The 24,834-nt window shown below is 38.9% G+C and overlaps 1 protein-coding gene across 1 annotated transcript; it reads right to left on the reverse strand.

The window, feature by feature from the left end:
* Positions 1-2,601: 2,601 nt before the first annotated feature.
* Positions 2,602-24,831, reverse strand: CD160 (CD160 molecule). The gene is made up of 5 exons (XM_023541041.2): positions 24,721-24,831; positions 10,677-10,821; positions 9,790-10,116; positions 5,668-5,805; positions 2,602-3,299 (listed from the first exon to the last, which is right to left on the reverse strand). Exons 2-5 carry the CDS (start codon positions 10,756-10,758, stop codon positions 3,292-3,294), a joined length of 555 nt encoding a protein of 184 aa, XP_023396809.1. The 5' UTR covers positions 10,759-10,821; positions 24,721-24,831; the 3' UTR covers positions 2,602-3,291.
* Positions 24,832-24,834: the final 3 nt, after the last annotated feature.

Below are 24,834 nucleotides of genomic sequence, written 5' to 3' on the forward strand. Positions count from 1 at the left end.
TTTCTGGTATATGTTTTTGAATAACAGAAACAGATACACCTATTACATGTACGTACACATACACAAACATATATGCACATTTCACATTGAAAGAAGAAAAGATATGTTGGGCGCGGAGGTAGAGTGAGCAGGGGTACAGCGGAGGGCCGGAGCCTCACAGTCTGATTCTCTCATTTTACATGTCTTTAGGCCTGTGTTTCCATGAATTTTTTGTTATGTTGGCTTGGGCAGGAAGCCTGTTATGTGGCCTGTGATGAAAGAATTCACTGGAAATGAAAGCTCAGTCATTTCCAAGCATTGAGAATGAATGACTTTGAGGAGAAGGTGCTCATCCATGTAGTGCTTCTGTGTTATAAAGAGTTGAACTCAAGTACAATTACACTGAACTTTTTAAAATTTCTTGGTAAGTAATGGTACCAGATTGACTTCTCTTATGATCTTCTGCATGCTTTAGTTTCTCTTTCCCTGATTACCAGGTGCTATTTCCTCAAGGAATACAAAGTAAATAATTCAGTCTTAACAAAAATTAATGAGGAGGGAAGCAGTTCACTGTTGGTTGCTAGAGCTGATCTAGGCAGGCCACTGACATCTGTGAAGGAAGACAAATTTTAAGAGAGAAGGAGCAGGACTGGTGATTAGACATATGGACATTAGGGAAAAAACCCTCTTTGTAGAGAAGTGGGGAGTTAAGAGTGCTGTTAACAAGAGTAAACCAACCAGATTTGGGAACCTAGGGGGACCAGGGAGGAGAGTAATACTCTTACTGAGAGTTTCTAAAATGAATCCCGATATAAGTTCTCATATAGGGAGTTCTGGGAAAGATTTGGTGTGGTAAACATATCACAAGTGACTGTCTTGTTGGGGGGAATCTTAGCTTGTGATGTCAGCACCTTAACACTCAAGCTGGGAACTACAGGGCTACTCCAAAGTTTTAAAACAATGCATAAAATATAATGTATACAGCTGGAGATATTTCCAGGGTCAAAATAGAGCCCTTTTCTGATCCAAAGGATATTATGAAGCTTTGATTTCATACCTGTCACAGACAAGTAAATGGAACTATGGGCAGTCAACTCTAAGCTATTCTACATATAAGCTTTATGTTTTGTTGCCAGATTGCCCTTAGATGGTATCTGTTGACATAGAGTCTGTTTGTCATCTTTCCTCTTTCAGCTAGGACATTTAGATGTGTGAATCATGTAATGTAGGTGTGGTTCTATGCTTTTTCTAATAAGAGGGACCCTTTTTAAGGTCCAAAAATTATTAGACTCTTTCCCAACAAAATGATAACTGTATTTTTAGTATACTTTACAAAAAGCTGCTGTGTTTTCAGTAATGCTTTTAAATCAGTTTGTCTTATTAGTTATACCAGTATCCAAATTCAGTTGAAATATACTGTATACATACTTGTAAGAGATATTATTTATTCAGACTGAAAGTAGTGCTTATACGGATTTCTTTGTAATAACCCCAGGACCTTGCAGAGGTTCAAAGCCCATGGGTTGTGAATCACTCATATAAATTGGGCTTAACATGTGTGTCCAGAAAACTGTCTACTCATGCACGGGAACCTATAGGCTTATTTTAAATCAATTGTATCAGTACATTTTGAAAGCCAAAATAATAAGTATTTCAAATGTCTGTTGAACTGAGTCTTGAGATAAGCAGAATAAATAAAATAAGTTCTTTGGAAGTAGGGCTTTTGACTTACGGTTACTTTGTTTATTCTGCTTAGTTCAAGTCAGCTAATAGTCTATTGCTCTTGAATTTCTCAATAAGTTTAGGCAGCAATCGTGTCCTTTATGCAGATTTTTATATGTGGACTATAATTAGGATAGCACAGTGGGTGAAACTACTGCTGTAACCGGGGCCTGCCTTCTTTGTGAGACTTCCTGTGGTTGTATAATACTGAATGATTTCGGAAGATTCTTCGAATAGTAAAGGGAAGCAAAAGACATCTTTACCTACGTGAGCTTAAAGTTTAGTTATAAACAAAAAACTAACATACCTAAAACATGTATCAACAGATGGAAGGAAATGTGATGTAGTGGAGAAAGTTAGCTTTGAAGTCAGAATTCAAATGGCCCTGGCTTCAAATTCCAGACTTCTGTGTAGTCCCCAGAATGATCCTTTGAAACAGAAGATAGAGTAGGCGATGTCCTGTTTTACAGTAAGTAAACAGAAATAGCATCGCAAAATTTCATTTGCCTAAGCACACGACTGGTATGTTGCTGAACCAGCATTTGAATCCCTGTCTTTAGACTCTGTGCCTAGTTTTTTTTTTTCTTTTTCCTCCCCACCATAGGACACAGAGTCCCAAGTTCCTTAGTTTGAGGTCCAAGACTATCCCTAATAAGGTCTTACCTACCTTTTTCAGCCTTATCTCTCTCTCTGTTCCCATAACCTTAGCTTCTGCTTTTGGCAAGTCCTTGGATCACAGGTAAGGTCTTTATTTCATTTTTATTGCTTGCAGGTTACCTCCAGCTAAATTATTCATGTAGTTCCAGGAATGTCCTACCCCCTCCTCTCTGCTAACTATGACAGGAAGTCATCTGTCCAAAGAGAAAGGCAAAAGGTGTGAATTTAGGAGAAAAGAAAAGGCTGCAAAGACTATTACGGGCGTTTATTTAAAAAGAGAGATGCTCAAAGAGGTTGACAGGTTAGGATCAAAGAACTTAGTTGAAGCTGGACAGTTCCATTCTTTGGTGAACCTGGTCTGCACAAATCTTCCTCCAGCAGTGCTGTGTGTGGATGTTCAAGAGATTTCGAACACCAAGGCCTCTTTTCGTTTCCTCATTTTCATGCCAAGTCAGTCACTGGGGTCTGGCTTACTTCCTCTCCTCTCATACCTATCTTTGCTTGTTCCCTCTTTCCTCCTTTTACAGTGTTAAATAAACATTTGTTCCAAAAAAAAAAATGGTGTTTGATTTTGTTTCGTTTGCTTATTTACTTTACTGTGTTGTGTATGTGTTGGGGGTGGGGGCAGCAGAGGAAAAGTTGTACTGAGGTACAAAAACATATACTCATCCAATATTTGAGTCAGAACTGCATCCCAGCCACTTTTAATAAAGCTAGTCTTTTTATTTACTGGTGACTGAGGTAGAAAGAAAGGCAGGTTTACTGTGGCAGTGCCCCCACCTTATATTCCCCAGATTCGTGCATATTTAGTATCTTTTCCCCTGTGCCTTGTTTTTTTCTTCTCTGTATATTGTAAGGTGAAAGATACCAAGCTAAAGAGCGTCAGGATTTATCTTGCTGTAACTTTTTTTATGGTTTCTTCTGGCACAAGGTTTACAAAGCTGTAGAAGAAAGAAGGTTTATATTACTGTCTCACGGTTTAGAATAACAGCAAACTTTCTGATGTAATAAAGAGTCTGATTTGACCTGGGATATGTATTTGATAAACCCTGGTGACTAGAGAGGGAATGGCAAAGGAAAGGAATGTAACACATGTTGTGTCTTATTGTTGAAGTTAGGGTTGTAAACCTTAGCAAATTTAACTGACCCTCATGAATGTGGGGGGGAAGCCAGCCTTTGATCTCTCTTTACTGAAAGGTCAAAGAAGTAAATGCCACTCAGAACATTTAAGGTAGGTCCCACACGTGTAGTGAGTGCTGCGTGATTGGCACAATGATAGGACATGGATACTCATTGAAATTAGCTTCCTGAGCTGAGGGAAGCACAGAGAACCAGGAAACTCCCTCGTCCTTTTCCTCACATGTAAGTGTAATTTGATTTACATGACCTTTCTGGGCCTGAGAAAACTTGTATGCTTTTTATTCTACTAAACATTACTTTTGTCATAATTCTGCTAAGCCTTGAGTTGGGGGAGGAGGATAAAGGAAAGGAAGCTCATGTAGTGAATATTTTCTTGTTTATTCAAATATTTAGCTTTAATTTTTATTTTTCTTTTGTAAACCTCTGAAGCTACTTAAATTGAATACAGAAAAAAACATAACATTGGATTTAGAAGTTGTTTCTCCTCTGCACATGACTGAAAAAGGGAAAAGAGTTTAGAGATTTTTTTTTCCCCTGAGCTAACTTGGGAGTTAAAGGTAGTAAGTTGTATGGCTAGACTCAATTTCTTTTCATTAGAGTTTTTATTCTTCACGAAGAAATAGTTTATTTTACTGATAACAGAGTAGCCTCACTCTCTGGGGGAAATTAGTTTTAGTAAAAAATTAAGTCTAAAGGGTCAGACAGCTTGCCTGATAATCACCGGTTGTCTCCTGAAAACTGGCACAAGGCTTACATTGACAGGTCCTTGCCAAGGATCCAGGTAAGGTCTGTTACCGTTTGATGGTTTGTAGTTAAAGGGCTGGAATGAACAAGTGTTAAGTGGGCCTTTTTCTGTAAATGGGAAGAGGCAGTCTCAGAATGGGGGGTACAGTGAAGGAGGTGAGAGAGAGGTGCTTTGCATGTAGGGGGTAATTACTGAGAGCACAGGGTTTTAGAGGGAGAAGGACCTGTATTGATTGCTGGGAACTTGGGCAACACTTAAACCTTTTTGTGCCTGTTTCCTTATCAGTAATGAAGGGATCCTTGCCTGTTGTATGAGGTTTAGAATCAAACTCTTCAGAGAACTTTATTAGCAGCCTACTTTTTTTTTTATGTATCTAGTAGGAGCCCTGGTGGCACATCAGTTAAGTGCTCAGCTGCTAACCAAAAGGTTGAAAGTTCAAACTCAGTGTACCTAGGGGTTCCATGAGGGAAAAGACCTGGCAGTCTTCTCCCCATAAAGATTAAACATGGGGCAGTTCTACTCTGTAAGATGCGGCTGCTATGAGTCAAAATTGACTCAGCACGTAACAACAACATGTACCTGATAGTTTCTTTTTGTTGGAGTGAACAAGACAAAGTTACTGCATTTATGGAGCTTACCTTCTGGGGGCACTCAAACTGATAGTTGTGATTGTTTTGAGGAAAGCTTAAATAAAATGAAACTAGGAATGCCAAGGACAGGCGAAATCCAGCTTCAGTTAGTAGTTATACAAAAACATAATGACAAATCATTGCAAGTTCCGATTTTTTTTGTTATAGCAAAAAAGTCTGATCTGTATTGATAGATGGTACTCAGAGGACTCGGCAGCAAGCATTTAACATCCTCAGTCTGGCTATCAGCCTTTGCTGAGGAGCTATATTGTTCAAAGTCCACCTCCAGACCAAGTCTGTCCCTTGCCTTGCTCATCTTCACATGATAACCGGCTGCCGTAGGGTCGATTCTGACTCATAGTGACCCCACAGGGTTTCCAAGGCTGTAAATCTCTACAGCAGCACGCTGCCATATCTTTCTCTCATGGAGCTGCTGATGGCTTTGAACTGTCGACCTTTCAGTTAGCAGTTGAGTGCCTTAACCAGTAGAGGCAGTTTTATTTACTTGCCTCTCCCACAGACCTTCTTTTCTAACAGCCCTGACGTCCTAAAAAAAAAAAGGAAAATCCCATTTTTGTATCTTCCTCTAGATATTGTGACGTCTTTAGTCCTATTGGACTAGTTTTGCGCTCGGGTTGGTTTGATGCTTTCCTGAATGCACAGCCAGGGCTTGAGGAGCATTTTCCTCTTGCACTTTGGGCTTCCTTTCCAGTCTCCCCCTCCTGAAGAATAACCAGGGCTGGAGAGGTATAGCACTCTCATTGCTTGGAGTGCTTAAGGCTCTTTTGGACATACCTTTGAGGGTCACCAGGCTGGTGACCAGCATCACCCAGGCCTTTTCTTGCAGGAAGCCTGAACTGGGGACACCCTCTCTGTGGCTGAACTCAGGGTGTTGTCTTTGTTTCAGTCCCGTCACCGTGTAGTTTCCTGTCTCTGGTTCAAAAGAGAGTCAGTGGGTCAGGGAAGGGTTTCAGAAATCATCGGAACCTCCTTTTGCATCCTCAGAGATGATCTCTTTTATGATCTCCATGGACACCTCCCAGCCTAAGTCACTGCCCAAATCAGTATCTTTGACATTTGTAGGTGGTGGTGATGATGTGCATAAACCAAACCAAAACCAAACCCGTTGCCGTCAAGTCAATTCTGACTCATAGTGACCCTATATGACAGGATAGAACTGCCCCATAGAGTTTCCAAGGAGTGCCTGGTGGATTTGAACTGCTGACCTCTTGGTTAGCAGCTGTACCTCTTAACCACTCACTATACCACCAGTGTTTCCATGATATGCATAAGCAGCAATAAACACAATCTACTGTGTGTCAGGCACTGTGTATGCAAAGAGGCTCTTGAAGGAGCCCTAAAGTCTTGCCAGTTGTTAGTTACCGTGAGTTTATTCTGACCCATAGTGACCCGATGTGTGTAGAATAAAACTACTCCATAGGGTTTTCAAAGCTGTGACCTTTTGGAAACACATCGCCAGGCCTGTCTCCTGAGGCGGTGCTGGGTAGGTTCAAACTGGAAGCCTTGCCAGAGACACAGTAGAAATGACTTAGCCACTTGGACTTGGGTGTTCCCAAATCTTATTTACAAACTGTCTTCTGGAGTGGGCCAACCAGTTTAAGCATAAGTTAAAATCTTGGGCTTTGAAATAGATCTGGACTTTTATCCACCATTTACTAGCTAGGTGAACTTAACACTGATTGCTTAATGTGTGCCAGCATTGTGCTAAGTAGCGTATTGATTATTTCATTTAATCTTCATGGCCTTTTGAACTTACACAAATTATCCTTGAGCCTCTTTGAATGGTGGCTTGGCATGTATAAATTAGCATTTTAGAAAGGTAAGTCTGGTGGCAGTATGTAGAATGGATTGGAGGCAGGCAGTAGAGTTGACAAACCATTTACTAGACAATAGCTAAGTGCCCAACCATGAAGTAGGCGTGGGAGATATAAAAATAAATGAGACACAGTTGGTGATCTCAAGAGGTACACCCATTAGGATGCTATTTGGGGTATTTTAAGTGTGAGGTGATGAAGACCTGGAAAGCACTGTTAGAAAGAAAGGAATAAATGTGGGAAAGAACTAGTAGTACTTAGTAACTGACTGGATGGAGGAAGAGAAAACAGGAGGAACCAAAATTTTAAGCCTAGTGACTGTTAGAATTCATGGACAGAAGTAAGGGTCTCAGGAGAATAGGTTTGAGTTTGAGCAGATGGTAGGGTATCCAGGTGATAGGAGCCCAGTTGTCAGTGGGAATGTGAAATTAACACTTAGGAAAGAGGGTAGAGCTGGAGAAGTTGATTTGTAGGTCACTTGCAAGGAGGTGCTAGTTTAAATCATGAAGGTGGATGAAAACATGGGGAAGATTGTAGAGAGAAAAGTGAAGTGGTGAGGAATGAGTCTTAAGGAATGCCTGTGTTTGGGAGGTGGGAGGAGGAAAAGGGTTAGAGAAGGAGAGAAAGGAATAGCCAGAAAGGTAGGAGAACTGGGGGAGTACAGCGTCACAGAAGCCAATAGAAATGAGAGTTTGATGAAGGAGAGATTAATAGAAGTGCTGGATGCTATAGATAGGTCAGGTGGGAAGAAAACAGGAAGGGAGAAAGAAAATATAAATCAAACTAGACTGAAGTAGAAAATTGAACAAGTAACATGATAAAAACATTTGTTAAAAGGCTCTGGGCCAGGATTTTATGGGGGAGGGGGAGCATTTTTATTTTTCTTAACATTAAGAAGCAAGATAGTGTTTACAAGCTCATAAAGAATAGTTTAAAAAAACAAAACACTGTCGTTGAGTTGATTCTGACTCATAGTGACCACATAGGGTTTCCAAGGATGGAAATCTTTACAGAAGCAGACTCCCACTTCTTTCTTTCTTGGAGCCACTAGTGGTTTCGCACCACTGACCTTTCAGTTAGCATTCAATGGCTTAAACAGCTGTGCCACCAGGGCTCCATATAAAGAATAGTAGCAGTGTCTTTTCATCCTCCTAGCCTCATTCCCTAGAAGTTCAATCACTCTCAACTCTGAGGTGTTTTGCCATATTCCTAAATAATATTCTCATGTTGTTAATTTCTTGATGATGAAGTTTAGACATTATCTACTGACTTCCTGTTATAGTAGATGAGGATATGGCTCTCTTATACCTCCGACCACATCCCTTCTCTGCATCCTCCCAAAACAATTTGATCACAAATTTTAGTTAAATTGGTAATGTTTACATTATTTGGATTCCATAAATTTTATTTATTGCAGAGTCAAGTTGTATACTACGATTGTTTCCTTTTGTAAAACTTTGTGTTTTTCGTGGAGATAATGATCACATGATTTTATTTTACTTGCAGAGCTTTCCATATCCATATTTTTAATTCTTTTCATCACATCTGCCATGAGCTTTCAGAAAGATAATCTATCAATTCCATTTTCTCCTTGAGATGTTCCTTCCAGACCCTTCTTTCTCTTGCTCTCTTCTGGTCTTTTTTTTTTTTTTTTTTTTGCCTTTTTTCATTCTAGAACTCTCTTCTCCCCTTACCCTTGTTAGATTCCTTGTTTCCTGGATCACTTCCTTATATTACTGAAACACATCACGTGGTAGCTTCTTTAAAATGATCACATGATAGTCAAATTTTTTGAGTCATCGCGTGTTTGTTGTTAGTTGCCATCAAGTCGATTCTGACTCATGGAGACCACATGTGTGCAGAGTAAAACTCTATAGGGTTTTCAAGGCAGCAGGCACCTTTCAGAAGCAGATTGCTAGGCCTGTCTTCCAAGGCTCCTCTGGGTGACTTTGAACTGCCAACCTTTCGGCTAATAGTAGTGTGCTTAACTGTTTGCGCCACCCAGGGCCTCCTTTGCATCCCTGACAGGGCCTTTCCTCACATTTGAATGGTAGTTTGGGTATAGAATTCTAGGTAGAACATAATTTTCTCTCAGATGTTTGAAGACTTACTCCATTGTCTTGGAATATAGAAACAGAGAGTCACTCCTTGCTGGGTACAGAAACGAGGGAGTCATAGAGCTGGGACTGGAGTGGCCATATTTTGGCCATGTCAAAGTAGTAATGGAGCAGGGGGAGTATGCAGAGAATGAAGGAGAGATGCAGAGATGACAGTCCTTGCTGTCCCCATGAGATTGAGACTGAATAGCTGGTGACCTGTTGGCTTTCTGGTTTCTGATTCCAGAAAATGGAACTCATCAGGGCCAGCTATACTTCTTGCTTTATTTTCCCCCTCCTTTGAATCCCTGGTAACTTGAGCAGGTTTCTGTTTCTTGCAACTAAATTCTTCTTATAACAGCTATCCATTTTATCTCAAATCCATCTCTCTCCCAACCGGAAGGGCAGTGTCCGTATTTAAAAAACATAGGTGCATCTCTGGGGAGAGCTCTGAATTGGAAGTGAGGAGACCTAAGTTTCAGATCTCTCTCTGTTTTTATGGCGCCCTGGTGGCGCAGTGGTTAAGAGCTCGGCCGCTATCCGAAAGGTTGGCAGTTCAAATCCACCATCTGCTCCTTGGAAACCCTGTGGGGCAGTTCTACTCCGTTTTATGGGGTTGCTATGAGCTGGAATCAAATCAGCGGCAATGGGTTTGGTTTTTTGGTTATTTACTTTTACTGGCACTGGTTAGTGAGTAGCATTAGAAAATTTGGTTCATCTCCCTATGACTGAGTCTCCCTCAATAGAAATGGGATTGCTACCCTAGTCGGATTTTTAAAATTAAAGACAGAATGAGATTACCTTTGTGTGAGTGCTTTGAGGAAAGACAACATCTGCCAGTGGGAATCATGGGATAGGACTGAGTAGTGACAAGGACTTTCCCCAAGGAGATTGCCTATCCAGGACCTGAAATATCCACCAATGTCTCCAGTTGTCAACCCTGTTCACAGCCTCACTTGGTGGCATCGGAGGTATCAGGAGCTTACCTGTGACCAAAATGGAGAAGAAGTGGCCCTGAAGGTGGATATTTGGCTTCTGGCTTCTGGCACAACACTGGTAGGTCCCCTTATCCAATGGCGTGACTTGATTTATGGTGAACACCAACTGGGATGATCTCTCACTGACATCATCTGTCCTAGGATCCGGTTTAAGTCTCAGCTGCTGCAAGCTGGTCTCAGGGGAACAGTCCCTAATCCTGTCTTTGCACAGAAACACTACAAAACCCTCAGCCTCTTCTTTCTTATGCCACACAGTACAGGTTAAATTTAGCTGCTTTCCTTTCTGGGAAATTGAACCGGAGATGTGTATGGATCCTAGAATGGGAAGGGAAAAATTACCCATGGGAGGCAGGTAGAGTCCCTTGAATCCCACCATAGCTACTGTCTATCACTAGAGGTCTTCAAGGAAGGACTGAAGCATGACCTGGCAGTGACCCCAGCAGACGGGAAACCCAAGTTCTAGCTCTGTCCCTGGCTATGTTACAATAGGCAAGTTAACAACTCCTTTGAGCAGTAGTTTATTCATCTGGAAAGTGAGAGCTAACGGACTAAATAAACTCACAGCTTCCATTCATTCCTAGATTTGTTCATTTGTATCTCCAACAAATGTTTATTAGGCATCCATTCTGCCAAGCATATAATCTGTAAGAACCTGATGAAATCTTAGACTGTCAGATTTCCAGGGCTAGTAGAGGCAGAATGTCTGATGGGGAGGGAATTAATTGTTTCAACAAAAAAGGAAAAGAAACTATATTTTTTACCCTTTCACAAGTGTCAAGAAAACATAGGGTTTTTTTTTTCTTCCCCACCAGAAAAAAAATATTGGAGTCCATCACTTGTCATGGGCCCAGCATTCTCTGGGAGTCTGTCCTCACCTCCAGGCTGGATGTCCACAGTTGCCAGCAGGATGGCCAGGGCAAAGCAGCCTCTACCAAGTGCTGTCAGTGTCTTGCACATTGTCAGCAGCCCTGGGAACTTGAAGCAGATGTTGACTCTGGTGATGTCCTTGGCCTCACTTTCCTGAAAGCACAGGGGGAGTCTTACGGATTGAATTGTGTCCTTTCAAAAGGTAAGTTGAAGCCCTAATCCCTGGACTTGTGAATGTGACCTTGTTTGGAAACAGGGTTTTCTTTTGTTATCAGTTAAGTGAGGTCATACCAAAATCAGGTGGATCCTAATCCTAATCCCTTCTGAATGGTGTTTTATAAAAAGGGAGTCAAATACCAGGAGAGGACAGAGACCATGTGACAACAGAGGCAGATGCATCTGTAATCAGCAAAGGAACTAGGATTGCTGGCAGCCACCAGGAACTAGGAGGGAGTCATGGAAAAGTTCTTCTCTCAAAGCTCCCAGAAGGAATTGACAATGGTAAGACCCTGGTTCGGACTTATAACTTACAGAACTGTGAAAAAATAAATTTGTTCTTTAAAACCACCCACTTTGTTGTGTTTTGTTAATGGCAGCCCCCTAGCAAACTAAGACAGGGACCTAATAGGCAAGGCATTCCAGGGCTTCAAGACCATCTCCCTGTTCCAGCCTCTAGTGGCCATCGGCTGGAGTCTGATGGAGGTGGAGGAGGGCTTGGGTACGAGAGTCCACCTGGCAGGGAAGTGAGACAGGAAAGTAAATCAAATGAAGTGTATGAGGAGAAGAGGGAAAAAGGGAGAGACAAGGAGACACTAAAAGCTACATTTTTTCGTAAGTTGGATTGCTGGGTCACAAAATATGAGCATTAAAATTTTTTTCTACTACATATTATCAGATTGTTCTCTAAAAAAGAATTCTTGATAATTTACATTTCCTCATGCCCTTGCCGGCACTGCATATTATCTGTCTTTTATATTTTTGCCAGTCTGATGGATAAAAAATTAGATCTCACTGTTGTTTTATCTTGCATTTCCATGACTAGTGAGGTTGAGGATCTTTTCATATATTTATTGGGCATTAGTATTTCCTCTTCTGTGAATTGCCTGTTCATGTTCTTCGCGTTTTTTAAATCACCTTTTAGGAGCGTTCTCTATATCAGAGCTTTTAACCCATCTGTCTTTTTTGTTTTTACAAATATTTTCACCCAATTTATTGGTTTCTCTCTTGGCTTTGTTTGTAATGCTTTTTTCCATAAGGAAAATTTACATTTGTATGATGGGGCCCTGGTGGCAAAGTGGTTAAGGGCTCTGCCGCTAACCAAATGGTTGGCAGTTTAAATCCACTAGATGCTCCTTGGAAACTATATGGGCAGTTCTACTCTGTCCTGTTGGGGGGCAATGGTTTGGGTATATGAAATAAATACATTTTTATTTTTTTAAAGTCTTTCTAAATGTGTTTATATGTTTTGATATTTTTAAACACTTTTGTAGTTTATAATATTTTGGGTAGGTAATTACAGTCACAGGTTCAAAATTAAAGTCCAGAGGGATATACAGAGCAAAGTTTCTTCCTACTCCCACCCTCCAGTGACATAATACCCTTTCCCAGAGTCAACCCATATTGCCAGGTTCTTGTGGATCCTCCTAGAGATATTCTATGTATGTATAAACAATTCCACATTTTTCTTTAAAAACAAAACTAAAAAAACAAATGATAGCGTATGGTACACTGTTTTTTTCACTTACCAATATGTCCTGGAGATCATTCCGTATTAGTATATAAAGAACTTTCTCTTTAAAAATAGCTGCACAATATTCATAATTATATGAATTTATTTACATAGATTCCTTAATAAATAATATGAACATTTGGGTTATCGCCAGTCTTTTGCAAACCGTAGTACAATGAATAACTTGTACATATGTCAATTTGCACATGATAAATCTCTAGAAGTGGCATTGCTAGGTCAAAGAGTACCTGCATTTGCTATTTTGAGAAATGTTGCCACATTGTCCTCCACAGAAGTTGCACCAATGTGCCTTCTCATCAGCAATGTATGGGAATATCTTTTACCTTGTACCCATGCTGACAATGTGATGGCAATTTGAGAGATGAAAATGGTCTCAGTATTGTTATAATTTACAGCTCTCTTACCATGACTGAGGTTGAGCACGTTTTCTTATGTTTAAGAGACATTTGTTCTTCCCTTTCTACGAAATGTCTGTTCATATCCTTTGCCCATTTTCCTATTGGATTGTTGTTGGTGGTGGTGTTTTTAGATTGATTTGAATGAGGCCTTTATATGTTCAGAGATCAGGCCTTTGTGATAGGAAGTGGAAGTATTTTTTCTAGTTGTCATTCAACTTTCTTTATAGCAATTTTTGTTTGGGAGAAATCTTTTTATTTTCATGTCATTAAATTTATCAGTGCGTTCTTTATTTTGATGGCTTTCAGGTTTTGTGACATGCTATAAAGGCCTTTCCCACCCCAAGACTAAAAAAAATTCTCCCATAGTTTTTTCTAATACCATTAATTTTTCATTTAAAATTTTGGCCTGTGGAATTTATTTTGGTGGCAGGTGTGAAGAAGTATGGATCTAACTTAATTTTTTTCAGGTTATCTACCAGTCATTCCAATACTTCTAGTTGAGTAAAGAAAGCTTCTTTTCATCCACTGATTTGTAATGCCATCTTTATCATATACACGGTGTGCATGCATATCTATTTCTGGGCATCCATTATACATGTGCTTGACAAATATAGTAGATTTACATTTTTAATTCTTAGAAAATTATAATTTTATATTTATTAACATTTTATTTAAAATGTCTTAATTATTTTCATATATTTAGAATGTTTTCATATCTAATCTCCCTCTTTATTCAGAGCTTTTCTATTTATTTTTTTTAATCTGGTTTTTATAATAAACTTGTCTAATTTCTCCCCTCCCATGCCCCTCACCACCACCAAGAAAAAATCCTACTGGTGTTTTTTCAATTGGGCTAAATTAAATTGAGAATTAAAATTTTTATGACATTGACTCTTTTTATCCAAGAACATGATATTCCTTTCCATTTTTTAAGTCTTGTGTATTGGTGTATGTGTTTCTCAGCCGTGTTTAGAAGTATTCTTCATAAAGATCTTATCCATTTCTTAAGATTATTTCTGAGTATTTAATATGTTTTGTGTATGGCCTTGGGGATAGAAATGACTCCAGATATCATATGATAGAATTTTGCAAGACCAATGACTTATTTATTCTTTGCAAATACCTTTTCTCAACAATGTAAATGGTGACCATACAGGTGGACGTCACCAGATGGAAAACATAGGAATTAAATTAGCTACATCTGTGGAAAGAGATGATGGAAAAGCTCAATATCATCAGTCAGAACAAAGCCAGAGGCTGACTGCAGAACAGAGCATCAGCTGCTTATATATAAGTTAAGTTGAAGCTGAAGGAAATTAAAACAAGTCCCCAAGTGCCAAAATACGACCTTGATTATATCCCACCTAAATTTGAAGACCATCTCAAGAATAGATTTGACAACAGAGAACCTCTGAGGGAGCAGGAGATCAGTGGGATACAGACGCCAAATTCTCATAAAAAGACCAGACTTAATGGTCTGACTGAGACTAGAGGAATCCCAGCGGTCATGGTCCCCAAACCTTCTGTTGGCCCAGGACAGGAACCATTCCCAAAGACAACTCATCAGACATAGAAGGGACTGGACAATGGGTAGGAGAGAGATGCCAATGAAGAGTGAGCTACTTGTATCAGATGGACACTTGAGACTGTGTTGGCAACTCCTGTCTGGAGGGTAGATAGGAAGGTAGAGAGGGTTAGAAACTGGCAAAATTGTCACGAAAGGAGAGACTGGAAGGGCTGACTCATTAGGGGGAGAGTAAGTGGGAGTATGGAGTCAGATGTATATAGGCTTATATGTGACAGACTGACTTGATTTGTAAACGTTCACTTAAAGCTCAATAAAAATTATTAAAAAAAAAGAGATTTGACACATTGAACACTAATAACTGAAGTCCAGATGAGCTGTGGGATGACATCAGAACATCATACATGAAGAAAGCAAAAATTCATTAAAAAGACAGGAAAGCAAGAAAGACCAAAATGGAAGTCAGAAGAGACTCTGAAAGTTGCTCTTGAACATAGAGTACTTAAGCAAATAGAAAATGTAACAAGCAAAAGAGCTGAACAGAATATTTCAAAGGACAACTGAAGAAGACAAAGTATTATAATGAAATGTGCAAAGACCTGGAGTTAGAATACCAAAATGGAAGAGCATGCTCAGCATTTCTCAAGCTGAAAGAACTGTAGAAAAAATTCAAGCCTCGAGCTGCAATAATGAAAGATTCTATGCGCAAAATACTGAACAATGCAGGAAGCATCAAAAGAAGATGGGAGGAATACATACAATCACTGTACCAAAAAGAATTAGTCGATGTTCAACTATTTCAGGAGGTAGCATATGATCAAGAACTGATGATATTGAAAGAAGAAGTTCAAGCGGCATTGAAGGCATTGGTGAAAAACAAGGCTCCAGGAATTGACAGAATAGCAATCAAGATGTTTCAACAAACGGATGCAGCACTGGAGGTGCTAACCCATCTATGCCAAGAAATTTGGAAGACAGCAACTTGGCAAACCGACTGGAAGATGCCTGTATTTGTGCACATTCCAAAGAAAATGATCTAACAGAATGCAGAAATTATCAAACCGTATCATTAATATCACATGCAAGTAAAATTTTGCTGAAGATCATTCAAAAATAATTGTAGCAGTACTTTGACAGGAAACTGCCATAAATTCAAGCCAGATTCAGGACACAGAATAAGAGATAACATTGCTGAAGTTAGATGGATCTTGGCTGAAAGCAGAGAATACCAAAAAGATGTTTACCAGTGTTTTATTGACTATGCAAAGGCAATTGTCGTGGGTAACAATTGTTGGAACAGAACAAAGGAATACTGTGTGGTTTATAATCAAAAAAGGTGTTCATCAGGGTTATATCCTTTCAACATATTTATTCAATCTGTAGGCTGAGCAAATAATCCTAGAAGCTGGACTATATGAAGAATGGGGCATCAGGTTTGGAGGAAGACTCATTAACAACCAGTGTCACGCAGATATCACAACCTTGCTTGCTGAAAGGGAAGAGGACTTAAAGCACTTACTGCCAAAGATCAAAGTTTTGGATTACACCTTAAACAGAAATGCTCACAACTGGACCAATAAGCACCATCGTGATAAATGGAAAAAAAAAAATTGAAGTTGCCAAGGACTTCATTTTACTTGGATCCACAATCAACACCCAGGGAAATCAAACAACGTATAGCATTGGACAAATCTGCTGCAAAAGACTTTAAGGTGTTGAAAAGCAAAGATGTCACTTTGAAGGCTAAGGTGCACCTGATCCAAGCCATGATATTTTCAATTGCCTCATATGCATGTGAAATTTGGACAATGAATAAAGAAGACAGAAGAAGAACTGATGCCTTTGAATTATGGTGTTGGCAAAGAATCTTGAATATACCTTGCACTGCCAGAAGAAGGAAAAAGTCTGCCTTGGAAGAACTACAGCCAGAGAGCTCCCTGGAAGCGAGGATGGCAAGACTTCGTCTTACATACTTTGGACGTGTTGTCAGGAGGAACTAGTCCCTGAAGAAGGACATCATGCTTGGTAGAGGGTCAGGGAAAAAAAGGAAGACCCTCAACTAGGCGGATTGACACAGTGGCTGTAACAAGGGGACTCAAGCATAACAACGATTGTGATGATGGTGCAGGACTGGGCAGTGTTTGATTCTGTCGTACCTAGTGTTCCTATGAATCAGAGCCAACTTGATGGCACCTACCGATGACAGTATTTTTTGTCATTACTTGAAAATGTCATCTTTTCCCCATTGTATCTTTTAACTGTTGTTTGTATCTTTATATCATTCTTCTATCTTTTATGTTATTCATTATATCTTTTAACTCTTCATTATTGTTCATATATGAAAGGCAATTGATTACTATACATTCATTTCTACCCAGCTACCTTTCCTTCCTCAATTCTGTCATTGTTTATAATAATTTTTCAGTTGATTTTCTTGGATTTCCTAGTTATGTAATCATATTTATAAATAATAATTACTTCCTTTTCTAATTTTATATCTCTGATTTCTTTCTCCTGTCTAAGTGTATTAGCTAATACCTCCAGAAAATGTTAAATAACAGTGGTAATAATGAATTCTTGTCTTTTTTTCTGAGTTTAATGGGGCATGCTTCCATTGTTTTCTCATTAAGTATAATGTTAGCTTTGGAGATGAGATGTATTTTATTATGTTAAGGAATATGTATTTATTTCTATTTTTATTAAGAGTTTTAAACATGTCAAGAATAAATGTTGAATGTTTTATTGTCTTTAACATGAACTAAAATTTTATGATTTTTCTTATAGATACATTGCTATGGTGATCTATGTTAATAGATTTTTAAAAATTGATGAATCCTTGCAATCCTAAAAACAAACAAACCCATTCGTTGATAGTATATTATTATCTTAATATGCTGCTGAATTCTGTTTCACGATATTTTATTTAGTGCTTTTGGTTCAATATTCTCAAATATGACTTATTTCTTTCTTATTTTTAGTGCTACTTTTTTGGGTTTTGAAATAAATGCTATGCTTACTTCACAAAAAGAATTTGGAAATTTCTCTTCTTTTTAAAGCTCTGGAACAATTTCTACAGCGTTGGAATAATCTGTTTTTTTGAAGTTTAGTAGAATTCTGTAGTTGTTGTTAGTTGCCATCAACTTGGCTCTGACCATAGTGACCTTATGTATACAGAATGAAATATTACCTGGTACTAAGCCATCCTCAAAATCATTGGTATATTTGAGCCCATTGTTGCAGCCACTGTGTCAATCCATCTCATGGAGGATTTTCCTTGTTTTCACTGACCCTCCACTTTACAAACATGATGTCCTTTTCTAGGGGTTAGGGAGGGTAAGTTAGGTCTTCAATAATTTTTCTGTATTCTTTGCTTGGTAGTTAATCTACTAAGTTTTCTCTCTTTCCTGGAACCAGTTTTGGTAATTTTATTTTCTTAGAAAATTATCTACTTTATCCATAATTTATCCATAGAGTTGAACAAAGTAATATTTTGGTTCTTTAGGTTTCTTCTGCATCTGTGGTTCTTTCTTTATTTTGTGTATTTGTGCTTTCTCCTCTTTTTTTCTTTATTAGGTTAGTAAATTGATTGTCTATTTTATTTTTGTTTTCCTTAAATAAGCAGCTCTTGGTTTACGTATCGGTTGTACCATTTTCTGTTTTCTTACTTATTGATTTCCACACTGAAAACTATTAATTATCTCCATTTACTTTCCTTAGATTTATTTGTTTTTCTCATTTTGTAACTTCCTGAGTTAGAGACTTAATTTATTTATTTCCATTCTTTTTTGCTAGTTAATATGAAATGCAATGAGTTTTCCTCTTAGTATTGTTTTAACTGATCCCCATAAATTCTAATATGTGGTGTTTTCATTTACCAGTATTTGCTGTATATTCTATAATTTCCTTTTTTTCCCCCTTCTTTGAACCAAGAGAATGTTTTATAATTTTAAGGTGGTAGTCTTTTTTATTTTGATTTTGTTGTAAATTTCTAGTTTCATTGCATTATAGTCAGGAAATTTTATTATATTTATTTACAGACCACACAGAGAAAGGAGTACAAGGTGCACTGCATATTTTTTATATTGTTTACCAGAGGGTTGTATTATGGGGGGAGTAGGTAAGCATTAATTTTTCTTTACATATTTCAAATTGTTTGACTTACTATCATGAGCCTGTAATACTTTCATAATTAAAAAAATTTAAGACAGAACATATGTGTGAGAATATATGTAAATATATATGTGTATGAACACGTACACACACCTGTAATGATAGATCACCATGTAATTTTTGCTGTGTGACTTAGAGTTCAAAGAATAGAATGATGTTGTTATTAAAAAGTAAAAATTTTCTTTCATTCTTACTTATTTATGTGAGCATTATATCTCAACACTGACATCTGTAAGTAGAAATATAACTGATGCTGAACATTTTCTTATTTCAGCCAAAAGTAATATTTATCTACAGATAGATAAACTAAATTTTTTCAAAAAGCCCAATTCATCCCTTAAGATTGTATAAAATGTTGAAGTATTATGTTTACCAAAATTTGTTGTTTGTTCAATCACATATTAATAAGGAGGCAGCTTTTTTAAAAAGAAAATTTACAACATTATAATCACAGGAAATTTAAAACACCTAATTTGAATTTACTTACATATTTTTATTGCAGAAATGATGGGATAATCGAAAATACCTTCAAGCATTAACTGTATCACATTAGGATAAAATTCCATGTGAGAGGTGGAATGGAAGTACTTATTCAAAAGGAAAAGGAAACAAAAATATAATTCTAATTTAAATATATCAGCAATCATATAAATATAAATAGGGCAACCAGTTAAAAGACCGATTGTTATATTTAATTTAATGAAAGTCCAGCAATATACTGCATATAAGAGAAATACCTAAAGCATAAAGACATGGAAAGGTGGAAAATAAAAGAGTAGAAAATGATGTGAGTAAAATACTAAACAAAAGAAAGCGAGCATACCTATATTAACATCAGGGGAGAAAAAAAAGCTTTCAGAAATAGAAAGGATCACTTAATGGTAACAAAAGATTTAATTCACCAAGATTAAGTACAATAATTATACTCTTGTATAAAAAAAAAAAATCGAATAGCCTCAAACTATATAAAGCATTATTTGGAAGAACTACAGGAATATCCACAATAATAGCCAGATTTCAACATCCCTTCCTCAACTATTGGTAAGTCAAGCAGACAAAAAATAACATCCGTTAATAATCGGAACCTGGAATGTACGAAGTATGAATCTGGGAAAATTGGAAATCGTCAGTTGGTAAGTCAAGCAGACAAAAAAATAAAAGATACAGAAAGTTTAAATAACAATAAGTTAATCTAATAGACATATGGAGATCTCTCCACCTAAAATTTTAGAGTATACATATTCATTTCAAACACTTCTGGAACATTACAAAACTGATCATGTACTAGTCAATAAAGCAAGCCTCAACAAATTTCAAAGAATCAGTATCATAAAGACCAGACCCTCTGACATGATGCAATCGACTTGGATGTTAAAAACAGAAAAGTTTCGTTTTTTTAAAAAAAATCCCTATTCATTTGGAAATAACCCTTTGTATATATATTTTTTATATAGAAGAAACCATAATTGGAATTAAGAAATACTTAGAAATGAAGGATAATGAAAATACTATACATCAACACTTGTGAGATTCAGAAAATGAGTTAGGAGGAAATGTATTGCCTTAAATGCTTATATCAGAAATGAAAAAAGTTGGAAAATTAATAACCTAAGTGTCCATCTTAAGAAGATAATAAAAGAATAATAGCGCAAACCCAATAATAGCATAAAGATAAGAACAGCTATCTGTAAACCCCAGTAAACCCCAGCCATTGAATATGATCCAGAGAACGGAAAACAGTTAAGATGTCTTTCTGTTGTTCTCTGTTTGACAAACTCTTAAGCATCCTTTAAATTCCAGTTCATGGCCCTTTGGTGAGGAAAAAAAACCCATAATAAAATTAAGTTATCTAGCTGACAAAGGGCAAAAAGAAGAACATGAAAATTAGGAGAAACAAAGGGAAAATAATGGGACTAAAAGTTACAAAGAATGAGTCAGAATTGACTTGATGCCAGTGAGTTTTTTAAAAATATATATTTTTATGTAAGGTATATATTTTTATTACTCTGCTAAAAAGTTAGAAAATCTGGTTGAAATAAACAATATACTATGGAAATACAAATGACAAAAATTGACTCAAAAAGAGAGAAAACTAAATTGAGAAAATTGTTTGGTACTGTCTTCCCAGATAGCACTAGTTCAGGAATCTTCTGATCAAAATCTAACATTCATTCCCAATAAAGTCCTTTGTAAAATGGTAATGGATAAATAATCTTCAATAAAATAGAGAAATATCTCAAATAAAATTCCAGCATCATATTTGTGGTGAAATAGAGGAGATTTCTATTAAATTGAAAGCAAGATCAAGATGTTCACTATTATCTCTATGATTTTACATTGTTCTGGAAGTGTTAGCTGTTACAGTGAGGCAAGAAAATGAAGTAAGGGATATAAATATTGGAAATATTTAGAAAAAATTATCATTATATATACATAATATAATTAACATCTGGAAAACCCAAGACGATTAAGAATTATTAGAAACAATAAAAGGTAGGATATCTGAATAGGCAGTTCATAAAAGAGAAAATGCAGTGAAAAGCTATTCCATCTTACTAGTAGTCAGGGAAGCACAAATTAAAAAAAAATTCAGAGTTACAGAATTTCAGAATGAGAACCCATTAGATGAACATAAATGAAAGAGAGATAAATCTAATTCTGATCAGGGTATGGGGAACACTCACTCACTGTAGGGAGAAATATACATTATTTATGAGCTTTTGGGAAATAAGTAGGCATTATTTGTGAATATTTAAAATCTACATACCCTCGTACCTTTGGCTCTATCAGGAATAAAAGCATGAGTGTGCTGGGATATGTGTACAAGGTTTTTCACTTCAGCATAGTATATAATACCAAAAAACTGAGAAACAGGCAGACTCTGGCAACAGAATGATTGGATAAGTTATGGTATATCCACAGTATGGAATTTTATTATAATTAAAAGTGGCAAAAAATAATAAATTAACATGTAAATAAAATAAAATTCAGCAAGGTGTTCACTTATAAATGCATAAAATTATTAATTTTCCTAGATAAAATTACTGGTCAGAAAATATGATAGATGAAAAAAAATCCCATTCATAACAGCAAAAACAACAAAATGCCCAGAAAAAATATAACCAAGTTTCTGTTAGAATCTCAGGATAAAAATGATAAAGTGCTATTAAGGAACATAAAAGAAAATCTAAATAGAGACAATTGTTTATTTTCCCTCTGTTTATCTATAAATTTGTCGCAATCCTGACAAGAAACCCCAGCAGCGGCTGGTGATACGGCCCTTAATGCTGCTTCCCTAGCCTCTACCTGGAGCTACCTCTCCTGTGTGGCACACCAGGCTGTATCATGTCTCCACAAGAAGGTCCTGCTGACTCTTGAAACATGAGACATGCTTTGTGTCTAGCTAAAAAGCTTCATTTGATTTGAAGAGGAAAATAAAGGACTGCAATCATTCATTCAGTCCAGTTGTTGTTGATGTTAACAACTTAATGGAGAACCCCATGTGTTACAGAGTAGAACTGCTCCATAGGGTTTTCTTGGCTGAACCACCATCCTTTAGGTTAGCACCCAATTGCAAACAGCTTGTGCCACCCAGGCTTCCTATTCAGTCCAGAGTTGTGGCTAAAAGCATAGATTCTGGACCCAGTCTGTGTGTCTTCAAATCTTGCTTCTAAAACTTGCTAATTGTGTGACTTAGGCAAATTTCCTAGGCTCCTGGGCCAGGCACTATGCTCAGCTCTTAATAAATGGGCATATCTGACAAACACTGAGCAACTGTGATGTGTCAGGCACCATACCATACAGACGATGCCTAAAACAGCAGAGGCTGACCATGTTAGTGGTTAAACGCAGTCTCTACACCTGTTGCGGTCAAGTCGATTCCCATCCATAGTGACCCCACAGGACAGAGTAGAACTGCCCCATAGGGTTTCCAAGGCTGTAACAGTCTTCATGAAGCAGACCGTCAATTCTTTCTCCCTCTGAGGGGTTGGTGGGTTCAAACTGCTGACTTCTCGGTTAGCAGTCCCCCCTTAACCACTGCCGTCTGCCGCACCACCTGGGCTCATCTTAAATGCAGTCTCTAGTTCCCATAAAACAGCACTATTATTATTTTTTAAAAATATATCATTTATACTAAGCATATGAAGGCTTGGAGAGGCATGGTGACTCGCTTAAGACCACAGCTTGTAAGTGGGGGGAATCTAGGATTCTAACCCAAGTTTTATTGGTCTAACTTTTGGCGTTCCCTTTGCCCCTATCTGCCTTGAGATTGTCACGCCTTCTATCCATGCACAAGCAGCTGCAACACAAAGGTTGTGATAAGAACAATAATAAAGTCATCAAATATATCAAGGAATAGGTAAGGAGAAATTCTGAATGAGGGATTTGGAGCAGGCTGCAAGCCGGCAATAGAGTGAGGCCAACTTCGGAGATCCGGTGCTTGACAGATTAGTGGGAGAAGTAAGGCGGGGAGTGGGCAGGGAAGATTTGCCTTCCAGTCCTGGCTTTGCCAATAGCTAGCTTTGAGATGTTGAGAAGGTCAGATCCCTTCTCCAGGCGTGTTTCCTGAACGACTAGTGCAGCAGGATGGAAGGGGGGCGGGGTGGGGACAGTTTCCAAGAAGAGAAAGGCAGACGGGCTCAGAGGTGCTCCTGTAGCCGGTCACTCCGAGGAGAAGTGGACTGGCTTCGCGGTGCCTAGGGCTGAGTTGGAGCAGAACGTGTAAGTCAGTTGTGGGCAGTTAAGCAGGGGTAGAGGGGAGAGGGGGACTATGGGGCCGAGATGCTCTTGGAAGGGTGACCTTGGCGTCTGTGCGGGGAGATCACCCTGGTGTGAGCGCAGGCAGGGCCAGGTGGAGCAGCACCACTGCTTCTGCAATCTGACCGCTAGAGGGTGCTGCCTTCCAGCGGAAGCCGGAGATGACTCTCCACCCCTTCCCTGCAGTTCCTCAACCAGTCTTTGGCCCTTTGAGCCGCCTAGGGGTGCGGGGCGGGGGGGTAGGGGTGGGGGGCTGGGGAGTGGGGGGTGGGGGGGCTGGGGGGGTGGGGGGCTGTGGGGGGTGGGGGGTTGGGGGGTGGGGGGGAGCGAGAACCCCTGAAGACAAGGCTCCTCTTTTTGCAGGTGGAAACTGAGGCATTCACATCTCCCGATTCCTAAGCCAGAAGTCTTCAACTAAAAGTGCACAGCTTTGGAACTTGGGGAAAATTATCCCTAAGCCATTGATTTTACCCTGGAATTCCCAGGTTTACTCTGCCATAAACATGCCAGTGGCCAGAAGTCTCTGATTTCTGTATTACCCTCAGAGCACATGCTCAGAGACATGAAGTTCCCTTGGAGGTGCCTTACAAGGGCCAGCTCCTAGCCAGGCCACGCCTGGAGGGCTCCAGCTGTGAATGTAATTCACACCTTGGTAACTTTCCCCCAAGAACTCTGTTTCCTTTTTATTTGTAAGAAACCCTTACCCATTGTAATTCATGCCCCATGAGCACCTGAAGGATTTAGAGTAGCAGAAGGGATTACAGGGGCCCTGGTGGCACAGTGGTTAAGAGTTTGGCTGCTAACCAAAAGGTTGCCAATTTGAATCCATCAGCTGCTCCTTGGAAACCCTTTCGGGCAGACTTATGTGCCAGTGCTATGTGCCAGACTTAACTTGACAGCAGCCTTTATTTTTTATTTTAAAGGGATTACAGGAACCCTGGCGGTGCAGTGGTCAAGGGCTTGACAGGTAAACAAAAGGTTGGCAGTTCAAATCCACCAGCTGTTCCTTGGAAACCCTATGGGGCATTTCTACTCCGTCCTACAGGGTTTCTATGAGTCGGAATCAACTTGACGGCAGCTAGTGTTTTTTGGTTTAAGGATCTCCTTCCCAGGGACACCACAAAACCCAAAACTGGTTGCCGTGGAGTTGATTCCAACTCATAGCAACCCATGAACACAGTGTGGCTCTTTCCTGTTTGAGGAAAGTGAGGATAGGGCCAGTGACCCTGAAAGCTGCTGGAAAAGAGTGAGAATGCTGGCCCAGAAGGCACAAGTAACACTCCTGCTTCCTCCCCACCAGGCTCATGAGGGCAACAGACATTTCAAAAGAAACAAAGAAACAGGTTCCTCAGGGACCTCACTGGAAGCCTGTTCTTGCCTGGACAGTTCTGTCAACGGTTTCATCCCTCCTCCTGGACCCCAGGTCCCCATCCCCCAGCAGGACTCTTTACCTCAGCACAGAAGTTCTTCTTCTCTGCTCTCAGGCTGGGGGGCTCTGATACAAGCTCTTTGAATGAGTTCTCAGCCCTCAAATTGTTATCTGGTCTTGTTAAAACCTCATCTCC

Source organism: Loxodonta africana, chromosome 3, assembly GCF_030014295.1.
Source record: "Loxodonta africana isolate mLoxAfr1 chromosome 3, mLoxAfr1.hap2, whole genome shotgun sequence".
Taxonomy (NCBI): Eukaryota; Metazoa; Chordata; class Mammalia; order Proboscidea; family Elephantidae; genus Loxodonta; species Loxodonta africana.